Source organism: Ambystoma mexicanum, chromosome 1p (assembly GCF_040938575.1).
Source record: "Ambystoma mexicanum isolate Mex_15411 chromosome 1p, UKY_AmexF1_1, whole genome shotgun sequence".
Lineage (NCBI taxonomy): Eukaryota > Metazoa > Chordata > Amphibia > Caudata > Ambystomatidae > Ambystoma > Ambystoma mexicanum.
In genome coordinates this window covers 293,728,347-293,754,489 of record NC_090921.1, presented here as the reverse complement: position 1 = coordinate 293,754,489, position 26,143 = coordinate 293,728,347, and the positions used below count along the sequence as shown (strand labels likewise).

The window sequence follows — 26,143 nt, the reverse complement described above, 5'->3', positions numbered from 1 at the left end:
GATGGATGCCGGAGAGGGAGATGAGGATCTGGGTGTCGTCAGCGTAATTGTTATTTTTGATTTGGCAGGAGTCGAGAAGGTCAAAGCGGGGCTTGATAAAGACGCTGTAGAGGGTGGGGGAGATGCACGAGCCTTGAGGTAACCTGCAGGTGATGGCGGTCTGGATGGAGGAGTGGCTGCCGGAGAAAACACGTTAGGTGCGGTCGGACAAAAAGATGAGATCCATTGGCAGGTTTCGGGGGAGAAAAGGGCGGCTGTGGACAGGTGTTTGCAGAGTATGGTATGGTCAACCAGTTCAAAAGCCGCAGAAAGTTTTAGTAGCATGAGGAGAGAGAGAGGTAGCCAGAGTCACAGGCATCTAGTTGATCTTATAGGTCCAGCAGGGCGGACTCAGTGCCGTGTCAGGGGCTGAGGAGGTGGTGTTTTTCTAGATGATCTTGGACCTGGATATAGGTGACGCAGTCAATTATTTTTAAGAGGAAAGGGACAGAGGTGATAGGCCTGTAGCTGACGGGGAAGGCAGAGTACAGGGAGGGTTTTTCAGGAGGGGTAGTGGGGGGGAGATCCAGGCTTCTTTGATGGAGGATGGGATGGAGCAGGAGTTGAATGAGGCATTGATGATGGCAGTGATGAGAGGGATCAGGGGCTTGGAGCATTCTTTGATGAGGGGAACTGGGCAGATGTCTGCTTTGCATATGGAGGGCTTGAGGCTGTTGAGGAGTGATGTAACCTCTTGGGTGGTGATGTGGCTGAATTTGAAAAGGGGGGTGCTGCGTAGGTGTATATGTGGGGGGGAGACGGGGCTGAGGCGGGGGTGTTGAAGGCGCATTTGTCCTGGATTTTGGTTTGGAGGGAGGTTTTGTCCGAGAGGGATTGCCCGCTATTGCACCAGGCATCATCTTTGGAGACAGTGGATGGGGGAGGGGCAGAAGTCTCCAGCTCTCGGAGAATTCAGAAAAGTTCACGAGAGTCCGATTTCACGTTCGCCATGCTGGAGGAGTAGGCGGACGGTTTGGCGAGGTGGATGACATTTTTATAGGCTTTAGCATTGGAGGCAAATCTGGTCTTGTTCTCAATGGAGGGGCATGTGTGCCAGGCACCTTCGATGGCCTGCTTTTTGGAGCGGAGGGCGTGGAGCTCAGGGGTGTACCAGGTGTTGGTAGGAGAGGAGGACTTGGGGGAGCGTTTCTTTAGGGGTGGTGTTGTTTAGGGTGACAGGTTTGTCAATGTCGTTGCCAGCGGTGGTGGTGGGGGTTGAGGAGGGGTAGGATGTGGTCGCTGGTGAGGTAGCTGGGTGGGGCTAGGAGGGGGGGCATGCGGGAAGGCAGGTTGGCTGGTGGGGATGGAGAAGAGGATGAGGTGATGGTCCGACCAGGCACATGGGGTGTTGGAGAGGAGGGGATGGCAGTTCTGGTCGAGCAGCCGGTCCAGGGTGTGGCTGAGGTGGTGTGTGGGTTTGAGGATAGTTTGAGAGAAGTTGAGGGAGTCCATCGTGGAGGAAATCAATTTAAGAAGACATGCATATTCGTCTGACACCCCTGATTGACCACTAATGCAATTATTAGGTAGGTGGGAGCTTGCTTAGTGATGTTTACTAGTAATTTCTAGCAATTACCTCTCTGACCGTGATAGAGTAAACGTTTCATGCAGACTGCATGAACTCCCATTTATCCTTTTGCCTCTTTATGTACAGGTGACCAAAAGACGTAAGAATTGAATGTCAATTGCTACATAGTGAACCATTAGCAGAAAAACAGACAGTAAACCTTGCCCCTGAAGAATTTCCCAACATTTTTGGAATAACTTTTTTCATGGGAAAGAAACATGTCGGGTTGATATTGGTCTGGATTGTTTGTATCAGGCTTTTTACCGTTTTATATGCAATATTTGATTGTAGTATATATTTGTTGAACAGTTGTCCTATTAAGTCAGTGTACCACCGTATGGGTTGTCTGTGTGCTGTGTACTGTTTTGTTGGTCTATTCACTACATGTGTAAACAGGTGTAGAATATTTCCACATCTATTATTTTAGATGGAGTCTTAACAATCTTTTAGCAACTTGAGACATTTGTATTAACTTATTGAATTTCTCGATCAATGAAGAATGTGTCATATGTTTAACATTTCAATATTCATAAATTTGATGTACCAATTACCAAGAACTAATGGGATAGAATGGAATCTTTTCCTCCCATAAATTGCATGACTTGGGTTCACCCCTGCTTCCTCTGGTCTACTGTACTGATGCACAATACACACCGTCGTTTTTTTTCACGCTAAATGGACAAGCTGGTGGCAGTAGTGACTTTTTACCATTTTTTTGGTGCTTTTCATTTTAACCTTACCACGTTTACCATGCTTGGCTACTAATTGTGGCTAGTGTCCAAACATGGCCGTACCACATGCTTTATTTTTGCTTCTCCTTTGGCCATCTTGTTTTTTAGCCTTCTTCCAGTACTGGAAAAGCAGAAGCTTTTGGCGGTGCTACTGGAAGGCTATATGTGTTCGATGGCAGGGTGTGGGCTGGGACTGTCTGGTCCCAAACCACAAACTGGTTTCAGTGTGTCTGAGTAGTATGCATGAGTGTTCCCGCCAGTGGTCCTGATTTGACCCCTGCTGTTGTGTGTGTGTTTTGTGAGTCATGCTATTGGGAGTGCTTTTACCTGGCTTTTAGGAAAAGAAGGGGACTCCTGCACCCATTATTCTGAGATTCTGAAGTAACCTGAATGAGCCAAGACTCCTGTCCAGCTGTGAGACCCGTGAAGAGACCAGAGGCCTGGCGACCAACTTCTGCTGCTGTCCTGGTGGCATCCTGTCTTTCTCTCGATCTTCAGCAGTTTAGCAAAGGAGCTGTGACCCTTGGAGTGGAGGGAAAATCCATTCCCGATGTCTGTTCGGTACCCTGCAAAGAAGAGACGGCGGAAGTGTCCCGGAACCATCCTCTGGCTCACCAGCTCTGAGTTTGGGCTACTGTGCTGCTGATGTCACTGTTCCAAGTTGAGGCCTGGAACTTGAAGGGTCCTCAGCTTGTCCTACAAGACTTGCCTCAGAGAAATTCCAGAGTCCTATAGTCAAGGGGACCCAAGATAGGGGGGAAAAACTGACTGTGACAAGTGAGGCCTTTTGCATCGCAGTGCTGCGGTGACCACCGTCCATAACAGCTTACTCGAGTCGAGTGTCGAGTCCAGTCCTGACGGGGGTCCTGCATTGTGTTTTTCTGCATTCTTCATCCGAGAGTCCTTGCAGCAGCAAAAGACACTGACGGAAGATCAACTTGAACTTGCATCCCCTGCAAATCAAGGACTGAGCCTGATGGCGGGAAAAGCAACCTTGGACCTTCTTCCATTGACCTGCCAACTGCTGGTGAGAATCGGAGTACGGGATTAAGTTACAGTAGTTCTTACCTGCCCCGAAATTCCATTTAAAAAAGTTTTCTTAACTTTTATAAAACGTTTGCTATACTTTTGGCTTTGCCATTGCTTGCTCACGCATGCCTTCCGAAAGTTGGGGGACTTCTAACGCCTGGAACGGTTCACTGCACCCCAGATACCCTACCTTATTTTTCCTGCATCACAAACTGTGTCAGAACTTTTGGGCATAAAGCCCCAGACAACTTAGGGAAGGGCTTTTGAAGTTAGGGTTAATTCTCTGTGGACTCGTAGTACATAAAACGAATCTGCGCTTTCTTTTACAGGAGTTTGATTTGTATTATGCCCTACTCTGGTGACTGCATTTTTGTAATCTATTATTAGCATTGTGTGATACTTGTACCTGTTAGTAGTCATTTTTCATAGTGATAATTTTTCAAAGTGATATTTGGGCATTAATAAATAACTTTTTATACATACTGTCAAAGTGTAATTTGTGATTCCCATTGTGGGTACTCATTGTGGACCCTTTACAAGCTCACAACCTCTTGAGACTTAGTCTAGATCGCTCGTCACTGCTAGCTTCAACTGGTTTGGCTACAGCTCCCAGAGTTGTCCCTGTCACAATATAGGTTGGCCTTCTATACATCTGTCCACCAGGTCAGAGTATAGAAAATCAGTCCTAACAATAACCAATACAAATCTGGTAGTTGCCTGCCAGACCTACCCAAACGCACGTGCATTTTTAAAAGACATAAGGAAACAAACTCCAGTGCAGTGAAAAGCACTTATAATGTTACTATATACCTTGCATACCTTATGAATGTTCATCTCAAAGCAGATGCTCAGATGATACAGCATGGTCACCTCTATGCAAGTCAATACAATTGTCTTTTGGCACTCATCCTTATACTGCCATCTGTTATAAACATCTACTGATACTTTTTGTTGGCTTGTAGGTTGACGCTCTGTAACGCTCACCTGGTTCCCTCGGAGGCGCGGGTCTTGACTGGGCGATGCAACCGTCTTCAGTGTCAGGCGTAGGATACGTTTGGCTCCCGGATTCGGCCCCTTTCTCACCGAAAGTTTAACCTGAAGGGTGAGGTGTCTGCAAGTGGAAAATCAAGGTATTAGTGCCTGGAAGATTGGGAGAAGTCCCAAGCCCCTCTCTCCCTCTCTCCCCGTGGTACTCGGTCGATGGTTGTGCTCACCTTAAATAGGTGAATGCTAGGCTCTCCATCCTGCGTCTCATGCAGGGGCGCTGGGTCCAGTTACTTCACTGGATATGAGTTCAGCCTCTTAATTGCAGAGGGTAAGTTGAGAGCGATGCCGCCGTGTGCTGCACGAGCGTGACTTGTAAGTATAAAAGTTCCCTTTAGATTGCTCTCTTCAAATGTCTTATCTCCTTAATGTCTGTCTTTTCCCTTTCAGATGCTGTCGGTGCCGAAGAAGATGCTCCCCACAGGTTCGTGGCAGAGAGCGTAACAAGATGATGGGGCATACGAAGGCACGTAAGTAGAAAGGCTGCTCTATGGCTGTAGAATGCACCTTAATGTCTCTTTTGTCTTTACAGGTGCCGGAATGCAGCGCGAGCAGAGTTGGAGCGGGCGTAACACAAGTAAGCAGTTTTGTAACTAAGCGTTACTAACCAATGTTCTTTGTCTTTGCAGGCCCGATGCCGTACGAGATATGCAGAAAAAAAACGCCTTGAATGCTGCCGATGGATCGGGTAAGTTGAACCGCCAACTTTGCCTTTGCCTAACCTGTGCCTTTTGTTTTGCAGGAGCTGCTGAAGACTGAGGATTGGTTCCCAGCAGGTAATTTTCGTATTCACAGGATCCGGAACTGAAGATTCACTGGAGCTGACACGGTGAGCGTCCTGCTGCAGATGCAGAATAACGCGAAGCACCTTGCATCAATCGGGCGTGGTTTAAATAGTCCATAGGAGTGCTTAGGTGTCTTCTTCCACAGCCTCGCCCAGACAAAAGAGTTCCTGCTTCCAGAAGAGGTCCAGCATCAATGATCCAGGGAGTGGTGCCTGCCCCACCCAGAAGGAAAAGTAGTCCCTGCCAGAAGAGAGTGAAACATCATCTTGCTGGTAAGTAAGCAGCATGGTCTGCTGCAGGTAGGTCCACCCAAGCACTCTCACACTTGTTATGAGCCCGGCGCTTCCTGTGCCGGGACGGGTCCATGCTATGAGCCTGGCACCACCGGTGCCAGGACAAGGTCCAAAAGGTCCCTATTGGGACTTGCTGGTGCCGATAGTATATGTTATGAGCCTGCTTCCAAGGATGTTGGGCAGGTCCTGACTCCTTGGAAGCAGTGGTCATGACAGCACCCCCCCTCAAGGCCCCTCCCAAATTTGTCTTTTCCGGGGGTTTCAGTTTATCAGGAAAAGTTCGATGAAACTTCTTAACCAGACGGGGTGCATGAACATGTTCTGACGGTTCCCAAGATCGTTCCTGGGGGCCATAACCTTTCCAGTCAATTAGATAGTATAATTTTGATTTGGAAATCTTGGAGTTTAAGATGTCTTGTATTTCGAATTCCAGTTCTCCGTCCACAAGAATAGGGTCTGGAGATTTCGTCAAACGGGTTCCAGGTTGCAAGGGTTTTAGTAGAGAAACGTGGAAAACTGGATGTATTTTCATATGGGCAGGTAGGCCCAATTTAACTGCCACTGGATTAATTATGGCAGTGATTGGGTAAGGTCCCAGGTATCGCGGATTGAAAGTACGCGGTCCTTTTAGAGGTAGATGTTTGGTGGATAACCAGACTTGATCTCCCACAAGATATTGAGGAGCTTCCTTTCGATGTATGTCCGCACACTTCTTGTATTGTTCCTTGGCCCGCTTAAGGGGAGACGTGGCCTCTTTAAAGGCTTGAGTGATTGTAGAATGCAGATGATCTACAGCGGGTGTCCCAAGATTTTGAGGTGGATCAAGATTTGAAGTGCGAGGGTGGAGTCCATATAAAAGAAAAAAAGGAGTTTTTCCGGTTCCGGCATGGACTGAATTATTATAAGCGTACTCCGCAATCCAGAGAATGTCTTTCCAAGTGTCCTCCGACTGTTGTAACATGCAGCGCAGATACTGTTCCAGGGTTTGGTTGGTCCTCTCGGTCTGCCCGTCGGTCTGGGGATGGTGGCTGGTTGAAAGCCTTACGTCAATTTGGGCTAGGCGACAACAACTCCGCCAGAAGTGGGAAATAAATTGACTTCCTCTATCTGAGATTAAAACTGAAGGAAAGCCGTGCAACCGAACGATGTTTTCGAGGAACTCTCGAGCCAGAATTGAAGCTGTAGGTAACCCTTTCAATGGGATAAAATGGGCCATCTTCGAGAATAGGTCCACAATCACTAAGATTGTATTAAATCCGGAGCATGGTGGTAAATCCGTGATGAAGTCCATGGAGAGAGTATGCCATGGGTGTGGAGGAATGTCTATTGGATGTAAGAGACCTGCTGGCTTCTCCTTCTGGCTTTTGCTTTGAGCGCACACACCACAGGAATTTATGAAATTTTTAATGTCCTTTCTCCAAGACGGCCACCAGAAATGTCTTTTTCTCTTTTCCGACGTTTTGGCAATGCCGGGATGTCCTTCCATTAAGGAGTCATGGTAACAAGAGATCACCTGTCTTTGTAAATCGGTGCATGGTAGATATAATCTTCCTCGAAAGTATAGTAAGTTCTTATCCATTGTGAAATCTTTTCCCTTGAGTTGCCAGTCTTGCACTTCTGCTGGAGTCAGAAGTTCTTTAACTTTAGCTTCAAGGTCTTCAATGGTTTGTGCACTTATCAAACCCAGGATTCTCTGCTCCGGAATTATGGGTACTGGTTCAGGATTGGTCGTGAGTTCACCTACTCCAATTCGGGAGAGAGCATCTGCTTTACCATTCTTGTTGCCTGGTCGGTAAGTTATCACAAAGTCGAATTCGGCAAAAAATAATGCCCAGCGAAGTTGTCTAGATGATTGAGCTTTGGCTGATTTAAGGTACTGTAAATTACGATGATCCGTGATGACGGTGACTGTGTGTCGGGCTCCCAGGAGATAATGCCGCCAGGCTTTAAAGGCGGACTTAATAGCCAAAAGTTCCTTATCTGTAATAGTGTAGTTGATTTCGGGAGCCGAAAATTTGCGGGACCAGAATGCTACTGGGTGTAACTGGTTTGTTTCTGGGTCTCTTTGCGAGAGCACTGCTCCCATTGTGAGACTGGAAGCATCAGTCTCCACGATATAGGGAAGTTCCGGGCGAGGATGTTTTAAAACTGGAGCCGAGGTGAATTTTGTTTTTAGTTCCTGAAAAGCTTGTTCCGCCTCCGTAGACCACTCGAAACGTTTATTCTTTCTGAGAAGGGCAGTAATGGGTTGGACTACTTGAGAAAAATCAGGAATAAATCTACGATAAAAGTTGGCGAAGCCCAACATGCTTTGAACTCCTTTCACAGACGTTGGTGAGGGCCACTTACTGATAGCGTCCACTTTTCTTGAGTCCATGTGGACTCCATTAGGTGACAAAATAAATCCCAAAAAGTCGACCTCCGTGACATGAAAAACGCATTTCTCCAGCTTTGCAAAAAGTCTGTTTTCGGAGCCTCTCCAGTACTGCTGTGACGTGTTTTCGATGATCCGCCTCAGAGGACGAGTAGACCAGAATGTCATCAATATAGACAACTACACATACGTCGATGAGCTCTCTGAGGACGTCATTCATAAAATACTGAAAAGCAGCCGGTGCGTTACATAACCCGAAGGGCATTACTTGATACTCGAACAGTCCATATTTAGTACGAAAGGCCGTCTTCCATTCGTCGCCCTCTTTTATTCGTACTAAATGGTAAGCTCCTCTGAGGTCCAGCTTTGTGTAGATACAGGCACTTTTAACTTGGTCAAGAAGTTCAGGGATCAATGGTAACGGATATCTGTTCTTAATCGTAATCTGGTTCAGGGCACGGTAATCTATACATGTTCTCAGGTCTCCTTCCTTTTTTGGAACGAAGAACAAAGCTGAAGAGGCTGGGGACTTCGAAGGACGGATGAATCCATTAGCCAGGTACTGGTCCAAATACTGCCTCAGGTGAAGATTTTCAGGCTCTGTGAGGGCATAAATTCGACTGCACGGAGGAGTGGATCCCGGAACCAAGTCTATCTGGCAGTCGTATGATCTGTGAGGAGGCAGCGAATTAGCTTGATCTTTTCGAAAGACATCCTGAAATTCCCGGTATTCAGGAGGCAGGTGATGACTCTCAGAAGTAGTTGCTACTAGCTTAGTGGTAGGCTGAGTATAACAGGTAGGAGCGCATTCTGGAAACCGGATTGTCTTTGCTCGCCAATCGATTTGGGGATTGTATTTCTCCAACCAAGGGATTCCCAGGATAACTTGAAACTGCGGAGCCTTGATCACATCAAACACGATCTTCTCTTGATGTCCATCTTGGCTTACCAACGTCACTTCCATGGTGGTGTGAGTTACTGGTCCGGAAGCTATTTCCGTACCATCCACGGTGGTGATGACGTCTTTCACCGTCTTAGGACAAAGAGATAGATTCATCCTGGCGGCCAATTCACAGTCCACGTAATTGCCGATTGCGCCACTATCAATGTATGCTTTAATGGCATGCATACGATTGGGTTGTTCTGGACACACAAGGACCATGGGCATGATGAAATGCGAGGTCAAAGAACTGGTTTTAACGCTCGGCAAGCGGACCTCTACACTTGTCGGGCGAGGTCGTTTTCCGACTCTGAACCTTTGGCACCCTTATCGGAAGCTCCTACTATCTTCTTCCTTGGTTTCACGGGGCAATCTTGAAGGAAATGCCCTGAGTTTCCACAATAGAGGCACAATTGCAGTTGTCTTCTCCTTTCCCTTTCCTTTTGGGTTAGAGGTCCTTTCACAACCCCAATTTGCATGGGTTCCACGATATCATTTCCTTTAGCGGAACTCTGTGGTCTTGAAAAAGATCGAGTCTCAATTCTGGAACGATCGGCTTTTCGATTTTTGTATTCTATGATCCAATTGAACCACCAGATCGATGTATTCGGAACAGTCTTGTGGAGGATTCACCACCTGAGCCAGAACGTCTTTGAGTTCTCCACGCAGGCCTCCGTAGAAAAGGGTGATCCTCTTATCCTCAGGCCATCCGGTTTCAACCACTAGTCTGTTGAATGATGCTATGTAGGCCAGAAGATCTTGATTGCCCTGTCGTAGTGAAAGAAGTTCATTGTCCAGGGCCTGTCCCTGAGAATGTCTTGCGAACAATCTTTCCATACTAGCTTGGAAGTCCTGGAAATTGTAAAGAATTGGGTTATCCTGAGTCACTAAAGGAATAGACCAATCTGCGGCACTGCCACTAAGATATGAGAGCACAAAGGCCACCTTAGCCTGGTCCGTTGGGAAAGCGGCAGGTCTACACAAAAAGTGCAAACGGCACTGATTGATGAACACAGCATATCTTTTCGGATCACCTGAAAAGCGTTCGGGCGGGGCCAGAGGTACATTTCCTGGTAGATTAATTTGCACCGGATTAGAGGAAGTCGTTGGAGCATGGCTCCCCCCAGGGGTAGGCAGAGGAGTTTGTCCCGCTTGGGCTTGCAACAATTGTCTAGCCAAATCGTCTGTTCGTTCCTTAGAAACCACTAACTCCCTCCTTAGGGCATTTGTTTCCTGGCGCGCTGCGTGTACTTCTGCCCTCAACTCCCCGAGCAACTGGGCCAATTGGTCCGTGTCTGAAGTTTCCATTGCGCCTGGGCGGGAAATTTGTGGTAAGGCTTCGCGTTCTGTAACGCTCACCTGGTTCCCTCGGAGGCGCGGGTCTTGACTGGGCGATGCAACCGTCTTCAGTGTCAGGCGTAGGATACGTTTGGCTCCCGGATTCGGCCCCTTTCTCACCGAAAGTTTAACCTGAAGGGTGAGGTGTCTGCAAGTGGAAAATCAAGGTATTAGTGCCTGGAAGAATGGGAGAAATCCCAAGCCCCTCTCTCCCTCTCTCCCCGTGGTACTCGGTCGATGGTTGTGCTCACCTTAAATAGGTGAATGCTAGGCTCTCCATCCTGCGTCTCATGCAGGGGCGCTGGGTCCAGTTACTTCACTGGATATGAGTTCAGCCTCTTAATTGCAGAGGGTAAGTTGAGAGCGATGCCGCCGTGTGCTGCACGAGCGTGACTTGTAAGCATAAAAGTTCCCTTTAGATTGCTCTCTTCAAATGTCTTATCTCCTTAATGTCTGTCTTTTCCCTTTCAGATGCTGTCGGTGCCGAAGAAGATGCTCCCCACAGGTTCGTGGCAGAGAGCGTAACAAGATGATGGGGCATACGAAGGCACGTAAGTAGAAAGGCTGCTCTAGGGCTGTAGAATGCACCTTAATGTCTCTTTTGTCTTTACAGGTGCCGGAATGCAGCGCGAGCAGAGTTGGAGCGGGCGTAACACAAGTAAGCAGTTTTGTAAATAAGCGTTACTAACCAATGTTCTTTGTCTTTGCAGGCCCGATGCCGTACGAGATATGCAGAAAAAAAACGCCTTGAATGCTGCCGATGGATCGGGTAAGTTGAACCGCCAACTTTGCCTTTGCCTAACCTGTGCCTTTTGTTTTGCAGGAGCTGCTGAAGACTGAGGATTGGTTCCCATCAGGTAATTTTCGTATTCACAGGATCCGGAACTGAAGATTCACTGGAGCTGACACGGTGAGCGTCCTGCTGCAGATGCAGAATAACGCGAAGCACCTTGCATCAATCGGGCGTGGTTTAAATAGTCCATAGGAGTGCTTAGGTGTCTTCTTCCACAGCCTCGCCCAGACAAAAGAGTTCCTGCTTCCAGAAGAGGTCCAGCATCAATGATCCAGGGAGTGGTGCCTGCCCCACCCAGAAGGAAAAGTAGTCCCTGCCAGAAGAGAGTGAAACATCATCTTGCTGGTAAGTAAGCAGCATGGTCTGCTGCAGGTAGGTCCACCCAAGCACTCTCACACTTGTTATGAGCCCGGCGCTTCCTGTGCCGGGACGGGTCCATGCTATGAGCCTGGCACCACAGGTGCCAGGACAAGGTCCAAAAGGTCCCTATTGGGACTTGCTGGTGCCGATAGTATATGTTATGAGCCTGCTTCCAAGGATGTTGGGCAGGTCCTGACTCCTTGGAAGCAGTGGTCATGACACGCTCGTCCTCTTCTCTGCTTATTGGGATTGCTGTTATGTTTGTTTTGTTTCCTCCCTCGTGTGCGCCCTGAGGCCTTTGGGTTAGTGGTGCAATACAAGAACTCAGATAGATAGATATTCTGATTGATTGAATATCTTCCTCCACTATTGGCATAAGAAATAAGCTAGTCAACCGGTTATAATACGTTTACAGAGATCTGTCATTGATTCACATGTTGTGCAGACACCTGCCATCTAGTGATTGGGCTTAGATTTTAATATGGCACTCATTTATCATTTAACAATGTGGGCATCAGCTAGAGTGTGCCTGCAGTGAAAACCCCTGTATGAGGTCGACTTTCCCTCCGCAAGGCTTCAGTTCATTTTAGAGAGGGGTCTTGATCCTGTAGGGAGCCAGAACTACAGTTGATATGGAAATGCCAAAATGTGTGGGCTCTACAGTTGTTTGTTTCCAAATAACTTCCGTACTGTGGCACAGTAAACAAATATAGCCAGACTGGCCCAACAACGTAGGCCATTCGGTTTCGGCCGAAATGACCGAATAAAAAATACTGAATGTTTGATTTGGCCGAATTTCGGCATTTTGAAAAATCTGACGGCCGAAAAGTTCGACCACATCGTGAATTTTTTGCTGGGGGCTGCAGGAGTGTCTCCCGTGACCCCCGCTCACTATACTATACAGTATAGTGATTGGAGAGTGCGGGGGACAGCTCTGCAGCTGAACCGACAAAAAAATAAAAAAGGAAAGGACCATGCAGCAGTGTTTCCCGATCACGGAAGTGAAAGGGAACAGGCGTCGCAGGGACCAGCGTGAGCCGGAATGCAAGGCAAGTAGGGGTGTCAAGGGGTGTGGGAACTCAGTAATGTTCAGGGGAGAAAAGACCGAAGATTATTTCAAAAAAATCATCTTCGTCTTTTCTCCCTCGAACATTTCCGCCTCGGTAAATCAACCCCAAATTTGCCAGTCTTACCAAGACAGTGCAAGGCTGAGAGATCCGGAAACTGGAGCTGGCTGCAGGTAGTTAAATACAACAAAACGTATTTTTATGTGCCTGTACACAAGGGTTTGTATCTGTAAGTGGGTGCTTGAATGAGAGGGTGTATGTTGTATGGGTGTAAGTGTTTCTGCAACAGTGTATGAATGCTGTATGGGTGCAAGCGTGAATGCAGAATGATGCTGATGCACATGTTTGAATGAAGAATGTATGCTGTATAAATGATGAATGGTGATGGAAGTGTTTCAATATGACTGAATGCTTTATAAATGTGTTTGAATGGAGAGGGAATTAAGAATGTATCCTGCATGAATAATCATTGATGGAGGCGTATGCACCAGCTGGGCAGCAGGCTTCAAATTCTGAGAAGGTGGATAAAGAGGATGGTGGGACGCAAGACAGGGGGACTTTATTTGTGTTGGTGTGCCCAGTTCAGACAAATAGTCACTGTGGCATGGCATTTTTACACGAGGCAACAAAGCGGAGGAAGCATATTGAGAGGTCTTACTTGTAATGACCCATATTGGCTAGCAGAATCAGGAAAAGACCGACCAGGAAGTCTTCACTTCCGCGAAAAGGCAAACAGAAAAATCACAGAAATAATCGGGGCAGTTTGAAGTAACCACATGATCCTACAAGGAGCGTCTCCACTACATGATATTTTCATGCGTGATGACTTAATGGAGCATCATAAACAGTCTCAACAAGAGAATATGTAAAGCAAGCACTCAATAGTGGGTGTGCAATACTAAGTGGCCCAAGACACCAAGAAGAAATCTAAGTGCTTGTTTCTGAAGATCTTCCCATGATTTTGGAGATTATTACATCGCGTTGGGCTGTGTGTCCTGAAGAAAGCTTGGGGGGAGGATTTGAATGCAAACTGAAAAGAAAGAAAGTTCACCTACGAGCTGGAAACACTATGTGTTGACTAGTACAGTGTATTTCCTCACACCGTTACTAACTACACATACATTTCTGTACATATGAATATGACAGGTCTTACAAGATCAACACCCAGAGTAGGGGTTGTGTTATTATATTGATTGTCATATGATATTTTAGACATGCTTACATTTGGAATATGTGTATTTTTGATACTTATTGTGAATACATTTTGGTTTAATGAATGAGATTGGTTACTGATCATATGCACAGGGGACATTTTTACTCCATTCTAGTTGTAGCTTGATATGCAGCAATGCTGTCTGGAAGGGCGGGGTAGCCTGTGCTCAATTGTGCATATATGGTATTTCTGTGGTCCCTCATGAATCTGCCCCCACCCACCCAGTAACAAAAAAGAGGGTTCTACCCAAATAAATTGCTATATTGGTGGGTCCAGCCTGGCCATGTTGCTTCACTGTGGCATGACACTTTTACTGGCCATCAAAGGTGAAGGCAGCATATTGAGAGTTCCCACGTGGTACTGGCCCACATTGGTCGGTCCAGTCTGGACATATTTTCCTACTGTGTCATTACATTTTGTACTGGTAAAGCCAACAGGAGTATGTTCTTATATGGTAATACTGACATATCTCAGTGCAATCTCAATGGACATGTATAGGCACAGACAATGTGAACATGTTTCTTATACTCGCATATATTGTGTGCAAAGGCATCATCAAAATTTGCGGGAAAATTCTTCTGTGCAATGTTGCAAAATTCTCCTGTGCAATGTTGATGACTTGCATCTGTTGTATTTTGTCATGTGCTACCCAACAAAATCCATTGCAAACTGTCTTTTCACTCATTTTTTACGTGTGCTACAAATGCACGAGTTTAACCCTATATTCTAAACATTTTCTTAGGGGTAGGAGCACCCTGAAACCCTTTGCTTTTCTTTTTTTTCATTTATATAGCACACTAAGCCCTGAGGCAGCAAGGCACAGTTAGATGACCAGTTACTTGCAAAGATATAGCATGTACAGCCAGACAATATATCAAGCAATTTCAGGTTCAACATTTAAGTATATAAGGCAGTTATGGGATTTACATTCAAGCAAACAGCAATGTTTTTAGCGATTTCCGGAAGGCATAGTAGGAATGCTCAGCTCGCATGGTTGGCGGGACTGAGTTCCGTTGTTTGGCTGCAATGGTTGGGAAGCTCGAGCCCCCATCTTTGGCCCGTTTAAACTCGGGCTGGATGAGATAGCGGGCATAGGTCGATCTAGTGGGCTTGGAAGAGTTTACTTTTTGTTGTTTTCTGAGATAGGCAGGGTAGGGGTGGAGGGGCATCGTTGGCGAAGCATCTGTGTGTGATTGACAGTGTTTTGAATAGAAGTCACTTGCGAGCTAGTGTGCCTTTCTCCTTGCTGAAGTGGTGTGCTGAAGTTTGCCGATGTTCTGAGCTGCTTGAAGTGCGTTATTCTAAATAACCTGTATCTTTCGGGTGTTGTGTTCAGAGGAGCGTGCCTGCAAAGAGTGCATTACAATAATCGAGCCTTGATCCGATGGTAGCTCGGGTGATTGTAAGGCACCTGTCCGGGGATAGAAAAGGCTTTGTTCGGGCTCCCGCATCATATTCAGTAAAACATTCACGTTCCTCTTATTAAAAACATGCAACAGCCACCACTGCCCAGCACCCTGTGTGCTTGAAAGAATCAGAAATTCCCATCAAAACACCAGTTGCCTTTCACTACTGTAGGCTTTGCACCCATCTTTTGGAGGTGTCTGAAGATGAGGACCTGGAAACTAGCTGCTGATGAGGTGGATCACTGCAGAAGATGCACAGAAGCACTTCTGCAAAAAGCTCTGAAGGACCGTGGAGAAGTTATCCAAAAATAATTCCAGGATGAGGCCCCTGGACATGGGTAGAGTACTTTATAGAACACACACTCCCTAGCGGAATCTGGACACTGACCGGGGAACAGGGCAAGCAAATACAAACTATCAGGGAAGGGTTTGAGGGAATAAAAGTCAGTTGTTGATAGCTTTGATCTCGGAGGGAATTTTGTTCCATTCAGTAGGGGCCAATGTGGGGAAGGCTCTGCCACCTTTAAGAAATAAGGGAGAGCTTAGTACCACAGGCAGGCATACATTGCTAGATCACAAGTGGTGAGCAGGAATGTAAATTCTGATTTTCGAAATAAGGAAAAGGGGGGCAATACCACAAAGGGCATGATGGAAAAGATAGAGGGTCTTCAATAACAGGACTCTGATGAACATGAAGCCACTGGCGAGGTGCTCATTTCCTACTTTGCAGCTATAGCCAAATACTGACACAGCCATGGCTTAAGGAACGAGAGACCTGCAACAGCATCTGCACGATAAGAGAGGACATGCGGTCTGTGGTGTTCCCCATTTCTCTGTACAAGGAAATCTTTAAACCTTGAACTTCCCCCAGATCCGGTGGAGGGCAACAGCACTGCTGGTGCCCTGGGCGTCATATTGCTGCCATCACGGTTATCTTTGGCCAATGGTCCTTGCTCCTCCCACCGCAGCATGGTCCCTGCAGTCCAATATGCTGCCACCACTGAGCATGGGGCACAGTCCGAATCCAGTGCTTTACCAACACCCTTTTGGTACTGAACCCCTCACCCCCACGTCCCTCGCGAGACAATGTTGTGGTGCCCTGACCATTTTGAAAAAAGGAATCCACGCTCCCTCTGGACTTTTCTACCTTAAGAACTGCAACAGCGAAGTTGCTCATTTCCCCTGCCTCCCACCCCTAGAAATCAATTCATAACGTGAGATCAGCTGGTAAACTGTACTGAATAACCACATCAAATCATGCTGTGCTTAAGGTTCCCCTGACAGGCTTTAGACCCTTCAGATGGCACTCAAATAGGATAGCAGCACATTCCCACTCGGTAGCCTCCAACAAACAAAAATAATCAAACGCACACGACCTGCTAAGGACACATAGGTGGTGGAATGCTTGCTAGGACCAGACATGATTTGGCATACATTACAGTACCGCCTCATCAGTGTCAGTGTTCCCAAATTCTAGGAATGAATGGGGCCTGGACCTCCAAGGCAGGAACACTGGCATGAGCTCAAGCCCAGCTCAGTAGAATGACCAGAAGAGCCAGAGGTCCGGGTGAGAGATCAAAGCCAGACCTGTTCCCCAGTAGAGCAGGACATCCTCTTGAGCAACCATTCTGCCACTCTTTGCACCCTGATGGCAGCCCTGCAATAATAAGACCCCCATCACTTGGCCCTAGAGGTAGATCATGCACATGCTGCAAACCCTCATCCACGCCAATCAATCATTCAGGAGAGAACCTTCAGAGTTTCAACCATATTTCATCTGTTCTTAGAAAGCAACATCTACCCTTGCGCTCCCTTCCCTCTCGGGCCTAATTATGTTGGTCATATGCAGTAATGGACCAGTCTAGCAGGAAAGGGGTAGATTGCCCAAAGGATAATACTTGAGGAAGGCCTGTAGCAGTGGGACTGAGTTATTAGTCACCGGCGACTCATTCTTGCCTCCTAGAAGACCAATAGGGCTGAGGCAAAGCCTGGAGGCACATGCCCACATTCCCCGAAGGACCAGCCAAATAGTACTCAAACCATCCTCGGTTGCCAGGAAGATACAAAGTAGGTGGTGTATAGTCATGGGTGCACATACCACAAGAGAACAAGAGTGGCAATGCACCGTTTCCCTTGGCCATCCCTGCCGTCCTGCCTCCACCAGGCATTGCTTTCTAAGAACAGACTTTGGGAGCCCTAGAGCAGGGTTTCTCAAACTGCAGAGCTAGGAAATTGTGAGGCATGACACAGAGGTAGTAGTGGGGTCCTGAAAAGTTCTAAATTACTCACGAGTATGAAGCATAAATGGAGTATTATAATCTATAATTTTGTCTGGGCATATGCAATGCTGCTTCATAAATGTAGTGGATGATCTTGTAAAGCAGGGGTCTCTGGCCTGCAACTCACAATATTTTGGACTACCACTTCCATTATCCCTCGCCACTGACTATGCGGACGATGAGTGGTGGGAATTTTAGTCCAAAACATCTGGAGTGCCAAAGGTTGCAGACACCTGCTTTAGAGAAATTGTGAGACTTGCAGGGAATGACTAATGATGCCACTGATCTTGCCCAAAACTTACCACATTTCACAGACAACAGCCTGGTGTGACTGACTCTATCCTAGATCTCCCGGCCTTCCAGATGAGAGCCAACACACCTCTAATGGCCTTCCTGGGGCACAGGTCTGCACGTCCCATAAGGGCACTTCCACTTCTGATGGGTGCAGCTATGTAGAAAAAGAAGATTGTTCCAAAAACATTTGAGAAACCCTGCCCCGGATGATCTCTTCAGGTAGAGCGGGTAAGGTAGGGAAGGGGGGGGGGGGTCTTTCATCCACATCTCCTCTTATCTAATGAAGAATACCTGCCGAGAGAGGGTGGGGTGCTGTTGGGGTGTGGCAAGAAGGGTGCATCAAGAGGGTGAAAGGCCACGTGCTCGGTCCGTGCAATGAATTGGATGATGTCGGTCTGGTGGGGGTCGCGGTCCTCCTGCTCCATGCTCTCACTGGCTGCTCGTTGGCGCTGGAACTGGTGTCTCTTGGGAGAACCTGAAAGAGGGGGAGGGAGGTGAGTGGTTTATCCGCAGGGACTGGGCCTGCAAGTAGGCTTTACAACATTAAGAACCAAGCCTCAACTCTTACCACAGTCAGAGGTCTCCTGCCTTGTTTATCTTAGGAATCGTCTTCCTTTAGAAGGGACCCCTATTTCATTCATCTGAAGTGGATACTGGGGTCCCTGTCTTGTTCGTCTTGCATGACCCCTCTAGGTCACTCAATCAGGAGGTGTTCACTCTGCACTCTCAATCATGTGGTTTTATCTGTGTGCCTCCACTGGTTTTGCGCTATGCTCCTTGATGTTGTTGTTACTGTGCGTGAACCCTCCTGAGCATCCGCAGAGGCATGAGCGGGGAGCCACCATGCCATCTGTTTGCTACTGGTATCTTTTGGAAGGTCTATGGACTTCTAGCCCTTAACGGGTCACTGTAACCTCTTGTTCTACTTCTTGTAGACTAACTTTTCCCACAACTAGCACCAAACTTAGATGCCTTTTATTATGCGGTGGACCACCAAACGATCCCGTTCCTCTAGGAGGATGGACCCAAACCATGATGGAGATGTCGACTTTTGGGTAGGCCGATCAATTCTTCACTCATTTCCAGCATGGCTGCTGAATAATGCTGCAGCTAATGCAAATGTGTTTACAACATTATAATCTGTGCAGTTTGGACCTTTGTTTCTGCATAATAAGAGCTACGTGTCGAATTATTTTTATGACCTGTGGAGGGAAGGGAAGTGTTCTTCAAAGCCGTTTTGCCAATTCTCCTCCGGTTGGTGGGCTTACTTCTTTACCAAGGAAGGGTCTATTTTGGGAGTTGCCTTTTTTTCCTCTTCTCCAACTTATTTTTCTGCTTTTGTTGCCTGGCTGGTCATTGAGGCTTCTGCATTTTGAGTTTACATTCGGATAGTTGTGCCCAGTCCATGTTCCTTTTCAGAAGCTGGTCAAACAATAGGTGCGTGCTCTTGCTATGGTCTCTGGGACTTTGTGCGGTATACAGGCTCAGCAGGCACACCGAGACCAGGATTACAGTAAAACCACATGACCTAAGAGTACAATCGTGTTTTGTCAGGATGACCCTCAACCTGGTAATTATGTGCCCCTCAATCTTGTCCTTCAAACAAGTTTTTCTTCGTGCTTCTAGAGGTATCTGTGTGTGCTGCTTATCTGACACGCTAACTGATGGCAAGTGTTTGTTTATTTATATAGCGCGCCAAAACCTGAGGTATCTGGGCACATTTACAGAGTTGCATATACACAACAGAGATACAGATGAAACATGTACAGATGATTATTCACATTACATTATAATAAGAGAATTACACTACATATTTACATGATTGCGTTATAGTTATTTACAGATATGGCATGGTAATGCAAAATTATACATCATTAGAGAAGAGCCATGTTATGGCCTTTTTTCTAAAACTGTAGTAGGACGGTTCTGATTTTAGGAATATAGGCATGGAGTTCCGCAGTTTGGCTGCCAGTACAGGAAAGCTACCTCCACCTGCTTTCTTGAGCTTATATCTAGGATCCCTAAGGCAGTGTGAATGCATGGTTCTGGTAGGTCGTTCAGATGTATTTTTGGACAATGTGTCTACTAAGTATTTGGGGGCTCAGTTGGCAAAGCATTTGTGGGTGAGAGTTAATGATTTGAAATTAACTCTATCCTTTACTGATAGCCATTTAGTTTTCCGTCTGACAGCTGAGATGTGCTGTGCTCTGGGAATGTTTAACGCAGATCTTAGTGCATATTTGAAGTTTGTTTACATTATGTTTCCTAGACCCTCGGTATAATGCGTTACTCTAGTCTAATTTAGACAGGATTAATGCTCTGGCCAGGGTAGTACAACTTGATGTCGAGAGGAATGGTTTGCATGCATTAATTAATTTGCATGTGTAAGCTGGCGCTGAGGCTGTGGCATTGAGTTGCCTGTTCAAGTTTAAGGCTGAGTCAAGATAAAAGCCCAAGGTTTTTACCTCCTTAGATACTATGATATTGTTGCCATCAATATTGAATGATTTGAACTTGTTACTCAGTTTGTTTAGTCTTACTGTCGAGCCAATGAGAAGGAGCTCAGTCTTTTCATCGTTAAGTCAGAGGCCGTGAGTGGGCATCCAAGCTTGGATAATAAGGTACATTTTGTTAAGCATGGTTGAGTCAGTGTATTGATCGCCCCTGATGGGAATGAGAATCTGAGTGTCATCTGCATAATTAGTGTAGGTGACACCCAGATTTGTCAAGGTCATAAAACGAGGATTGGTAAAAATATTTACATCATAGGAGAGACGCACGATCATTACGGTACTCCACAGGAGATAGGTGCAGGCTCAGCTGATGCAGTTGTGAAAAGGCCCTCATGGTTTTATTATTCAAGAAGGATTGAATCCAGGCAGTGGCTTTGGTGGAGAAGTGGGCCGCTGACTTAAGGTGATTGCATAGGACTTTGTGGTCAACTAAGTCAAATGCGGCTGAGAGATCCAGGAAGAGAAGGAGGGTGAGTTTTCCTTTGTCCTTTATGTCGGCCATTTGGTTTTTCAAGTCAATTAAAGCAGATTCTGTACTGTGTTTAGGTCTAAAACTTGACTGTTGCAGGCCAAGGAGATTGTTAGATTCAAGGTAAGCCTGAATCTGTAAGTAGGCCTCCCTGTCTAGAATTCTCAAGAGAAAAGGAACACTCGTTATTGGTCTGTAGTTAGTAGGGATGTTGGGGTCGAGGTTAGGTTTTTTTAAATAGAGGGAAGCCCATGCGTCTTTTAGGTTGGTCGGGACAGTACATGTATCAAAGGAAGAGTTTATTAAGGTCGTGATAAATGGCGCTAGTTCCCTAGTTCCCCGTTTGATTACTGGTGCTGGGCAGGAGTCTCCCTGGCATTTGGAAGGTTTGAGAGGGGCTATTATGTCCTCAACTTCACAAATAGAGATGTGGGAGAATTTAAAAACGGTTATCTGGTTTGATCAGAACTATCTGCAAATCCTGTGAAGGGTTGTCCCCCGAAAGATTTCGTTTTTTAGTTTTGATTTTCTCTTGTAGAAGAGCAATTTTATTGGAGAGCGCAGCTTGAATATTTGTGCACCAGGTTTTGTCCTTAATGCAAGTTTCAGTTGGGGGCGTGGGGGACTTTAGTTCTTTTAAGATGATGAAAAGTTCTCTGGTGTTTGATTTGGCTTTGTTAATTCTATCATTATAAGTGTCCCTTTTAGTTTGAAGGTTCTTGAATTTGTATCGAGTGGAGATTTTAGAGAGTGTGTCCTTGTTCAACACTGTAAGGTTGTTTTTCCATGAAGATTACACACTTCTTTTTTCATTGCGTAACAATTCAAGATTGGCGGTGAACCAAGTGTGCTCGAGGCTTAACTTTGCACATTTTTAAGGGTGCTATTTTGTTGATAGCTTGTTTGATCGTATCATTGCATAATTCTACTAGAGCTGAAGGGTCAGAACTAGTGAAAGTAGGATTGGTAATGGTTGGAGTAACGGTAGTAAGTTCTCCACTGGCATATTGTACTTGCTTCTGCTGAGTGCCAGGGGCGCCAGTGGGATGGTCAGATTAGGTTGTAGACTGTCTTGTAGGGTGAAGGAGATAAGGTGATGGTCAGTCCAGGCACAAGGTACATTAGATATCATTTTGGTATCGCAATTGAGCGATCTAGCCAGTCTAGAGTTCTTCCTTTGGTGTGTGTTGGCGAATTGATGCGGTGGGTGAAGCCTAGTTCGGTTATAGTATAGCAAGTACTGAGGCATTATCGTCTTTCAGGTCATTGAGGCATAGGTTGCGGTCACCTAATTGTATGATTTGTGAGCTAGGTTTCATATTCGTAGCAAGTAGTGAAGTGATGTCCTCCTCAAAAGCTGAGATAGGGCCAGGTGGTCTATATACAAGGTGCATAGTTCTTGTATGTGATGTTGTAAGTGGCAGTTTAACTGTCAAGAGTTCTCCTGAAGGGAATGGGAGATGTGGGAGGACCCTTAGTCCCAGTTTGGTTCTAGCCTCCTCAGGAAGTTTCTCTATCTAGCCTTAGTATGGTATAACTTTCTGGTATAGCTAGTGTCAAAGTTGGGTCTGTTGCTGCATGCAGCCAAGTCTCAGTTATGGCTAGGAAATCTAGTTGGTTTGAGACAATGAGGTCAGCAATGTCTAAAGCGTGAGCTACCATGGATCTGGCATGAGTTATACGGGTAGCACGCAGTTTATTGGCGCGTTAAGTTGTTGGTAGGAATATCGTTGTTAGACTTTTGTTTAGTTCTCTTCTTGAGTGAGATTGGTTTGTCACTATCAGTAGTTAAGGGTTGATGGAGGTTTTCCAGTCTAGAACCGAGCCTATAGTTTCTGAGATTAGTGGAGCATGGTTGGTTGGGTGTAGGCCTAGTGGAAAATCGTTGGATCCATCGAACTGGGGATAGTGGGCAGGTGGGGCTGGTGAGTAATTTGACATTGGGAGTGGAAGTGTCAGCAAATCGTTGAAGTGATGGTAAAAATGTGGTTGGTATTAAGAGATTCAAATGTGGTAGTCATGGTAAGAGATAATCGAGGTTTATGAGGCACAACAATTGTGGTGTTAGCTGTGACCAAGGTATAGTGCATCTGGAAATAGGCCATGGTGGCAGTAGTATGTGGGGAGAGCTGAGCAATGGCAGAATGTGTAAGATATTGGTCGTGAAGAGTTACATGGCTTGGTCAGCAGGCTAACAGGCATATAAGGTGGAAATTAGCAGGGTTTTTCATAACCACTACTGGTGTACCATTTTGGGAAGTCAACCTTACTGGACCTGCAAGGTATAACCGTGTAGCTAAACCCTCACTTGCTGGAGTGGCAGAGCAGTAAAATGTAGGCTTCAGAGATCAGGGTTTTGGTGTACAGTTAACATACACAAGAGGTTGTCGAGCAAGAGATGGTCCACACAGTGACGTATTGAAATATATGACTGTATTAACAACATAGATCTACTGCGCTAGAAGGCTAACATTTAAATATATATGTGTATATTACAGTTATGGTTAAGTTGCTCAGGTCATAGAAAGAGCACTTTTAGGGCAGCTTATAACTCCCCCTCCCTCCCTTGATGAATCCTCACCAAAATATGCGAAAAAGATATATGGCCCACTCAGAATGATTTTGTGAAATTGGGAGCGGTTTCGTCCAGGGGGGTGGAGGGGCAAAGTAATAGGGGGGGTTCAAAATGTGTGGAAATCCTCATATAAGCAATGGAAAATAATTTGTGCTCACATCTACAGCCCAAACCGCTGGATGGATTTACACTAGGAGCTGCAGCTTGGTGTAAATCTATCCAGTAGCGTTTTTTAAAATGGGCAAAAAAATAGGTTAAAAAAAAAAAAGGTTTGCGATATCTGGGTCTGGTCCACAGACTAATTTCCTGATCCAGAGTCCGCGGACGCCTCTGGACCAATCAGAGAGCAGTGTGACGTTTGTGGAAATCGCACACGCCCGCTGGTTAGTCGGTTGAAAACTTAAGGCGTGTCCAAACTTTTGAAACAGACGCCATGTTGGATTCGTGGACAGCGCCCGTAGTCCGTGGAAATCGCAAAATAAACATTAAAAACCACAACATTGCACTTGTCAAACAAATTAAACTATCTCTGGGGACTTGAGGGGGTAATAAGGATGTCCATAAAAATCCAAAAATCAGGTGTTTTTCCTCTCCAATTTCCTCGAACATCTCAGATGTTCGTGGGCATCCATGCATATTTCTGCATTACAGGGTCGGTGAAAAGCAGTTTTTGGATGGCTTAGAACTTTGGCGCCTCTCAATGAAACTGCATGACATTTTGCAATATCATTATAGACCAGACCCTGAATGGTTATACAAAGTTCGGTGCTGTTTTGCCAAGAGGGGGGGAAATTATAGGTGGTTCCAAGATATTTGAAAGGCTTATACATTTAGTGCTGTTTGATGATCTGCAAACAGATTTTAGACCCTGATTTGAATCTTTTTCCAATGTTTGGTGGGATTTTCTCAAGAGGGGGAAAAATTAGAGGGGGTCTCAACATTTTAGATGGCTTATAACTGTGTTGCTGTTTGTTGAATCTGCACAAAGGTTTTCAGAAAGATTATAGACCCAATCTTTTTTGTGCATAGTCTGAATGGATTTTCTCAAGTGGGGGCTAAGTTAGACAACATATTTTTGTATGTACATGTTGACACTTTTTAAAAAATAAAACTTGGACGGATTTGACTGATTGATTCATATTTTATTTCTATCGCGCTCGTACAGAAGTGTTTCAGAGCGCAACATGGCAAGGGAAGGGAGGGGAAAAGGGGAGAACAAAACAGTGATCTTACTAGGGCCAGTGACATTGAGAACGCGCAAGTGCATGGGAGAGGGGGGAGGGGAAAAGTTCATGGAAGGGGGAAGAAGTGGAAAGCGCGAAGCAGAGGAGAAACAGATAAATAACAATAAATAAATAATAAAGGCAACAAACAGTGGTAATGCAGCTAGCAATTTGCAAGTGCTAGGTTTAAGGCAGCAGACCGGGTAGGTCTGGTAAGTGCAAGACGAAAAAGGGGGAGGGCTGTATGGGTACAGATACAGACCCCAGTGCAAGGGGTGGCCCGGAGGCAGTGCGGGACGGTGGCAGGATGAGCAGGTATCTGGGCACGAAGGACAGAGGGTGGCTAGGTGCACTGTGCCAAGAGAGAACAGATCAGCAGGGGAGAGGGGGAGCGAAGGCAGAAGAAAAGAGGAGGGTCTTGAGGTGCTTCCGGAACGGGAGATGGTTCTCCTCAAGTTTTAGAGTGGCAGGGAGGCTGTTCCAGAGGGAGGCCCCAGCCGAAGACAGAGATCTACCCCCAGCTCGTTTCTTAGAAAAACGACTGACCCTGAGGGAGTTGGAGGTAGAGGAGCGAAGAGCTCAAGAGAAAACTCATTGAAGGAGCATTAGCAAGGACCCGAAAGCATGGTTTTGTAAATGTGCCCATGTTTTTTTTTTTAAAGTGTCATAATGTTGCTGCATAGTAATAGATCTTTGGTAACCGAGGTACAGCTTGTGGCCATGGGCAATGTGCAGACAATCTGGCTACTGGCCATGACCACGAGGGACTGGCAATGGGATTAAAGTGGGCAAGGCCACCAGGGACCGGCTATGTGGTAAAGTTTTTCAAAGTTCGGGATGGGTTTGAATGGGGAAAAAATTCTGCTTGTGTCTACAGCCTGAAGTGCTGGACAGGATTGCAGCAAACATTTGCGAGGAGCATCAGCAAAGACCTCAAAGCATGGTTTTTCAAATCTGTCCTGTGTTTTATTTTTTCTAAAGTGTGAAACTGTAAGTATAAAACATTGTGATAGAACTTTGGTGCCTGGGCAAAGTGCCTGGACCTGTGCAAGGACACGTTTGTACACCGATTTGCGTATTGGGGCATGAGCCATGGCTAAGGCCCTAGGTTTGAATGGAAAAAATATACTGCTTGTGGCTACAGCCTGAAGTGCTGGATGCAATTGCATCAAACATGCGTGAGGAGCACAAGCAAGGACCTGAAAGCATGCTTTTGCAAATCTGGCCTGCGTTTTACTTTTTTTAAAGTGTCAAAAAGTAAGTACAGAAAATAGTGATATAACTTTGCTGCCTGGGTAGTGGGCCTGGCCCTCGAAAAGGACAACGGTCTACTCTGATTTGCCTATTGGGGAATGCAGCATGGCAGAAGCCCATGCGCCATGGATTGTGAAGACTGACCATGGATGCAAGTCATGAGCACTGGTCATTGGTCACATTATGAGGGTATAGCGGACACTGAACTAGGATGCAGGGTAGGTGCAGTGGATAACGGGGGTGGCGCAGGGTCATGGTCAAGCCTCATGCCCTAGGCAATTAAAACATGACTTGCATCCACAGCATGCATTGTTGATAACGACACACATCAGTATGCGTTGCAAAAAATATGTTTCTTAAACGGAGGGGTACAGTTCTTACATAGAAGTTATTATTACTTAATCTTAACATATATGAAACATCATGAAACGTTTTCATTCATAAAAACCTATGAAAATCACAGCACTCTACATACAGTGGGGTGTGCTGATCTCACAATATAAAATGTAGAAAGGATAAAACATTAGGGAAAATAAAAGAAAGTATAAAAGGCAAGC

The 26,143-nt window shown here is 46.0% G+C and overlaps 1 protein-coding gene across 5 annotated transcripts in view; it reads right to left on the bottom strand.

Moving 5' to 3' along the window:
• The window catches only part of CBARP (CACN subunit beta associated regulatory protein), a 200,992-nt gene that overhangs the window by 9,448 nt on the left and 165,401 nt on the right, over positions 1 to 26,143 (bottom strand). For all 5 annotated transcript variants that reach the window (XM_069647211.1, XM_069647220.1, XM_069647205.1 and 2 more), the window contains exon 9: positions 17,844 to 18,027. In XM_069647211.1, coding sequence (XP_069503312.1) covers positions 17,844 to 18,027 — 184 coding nt within the window. The remainder of the gene's footprint in view (positions 1 to 17,843; positions 18,028 to 26,143) is intronic.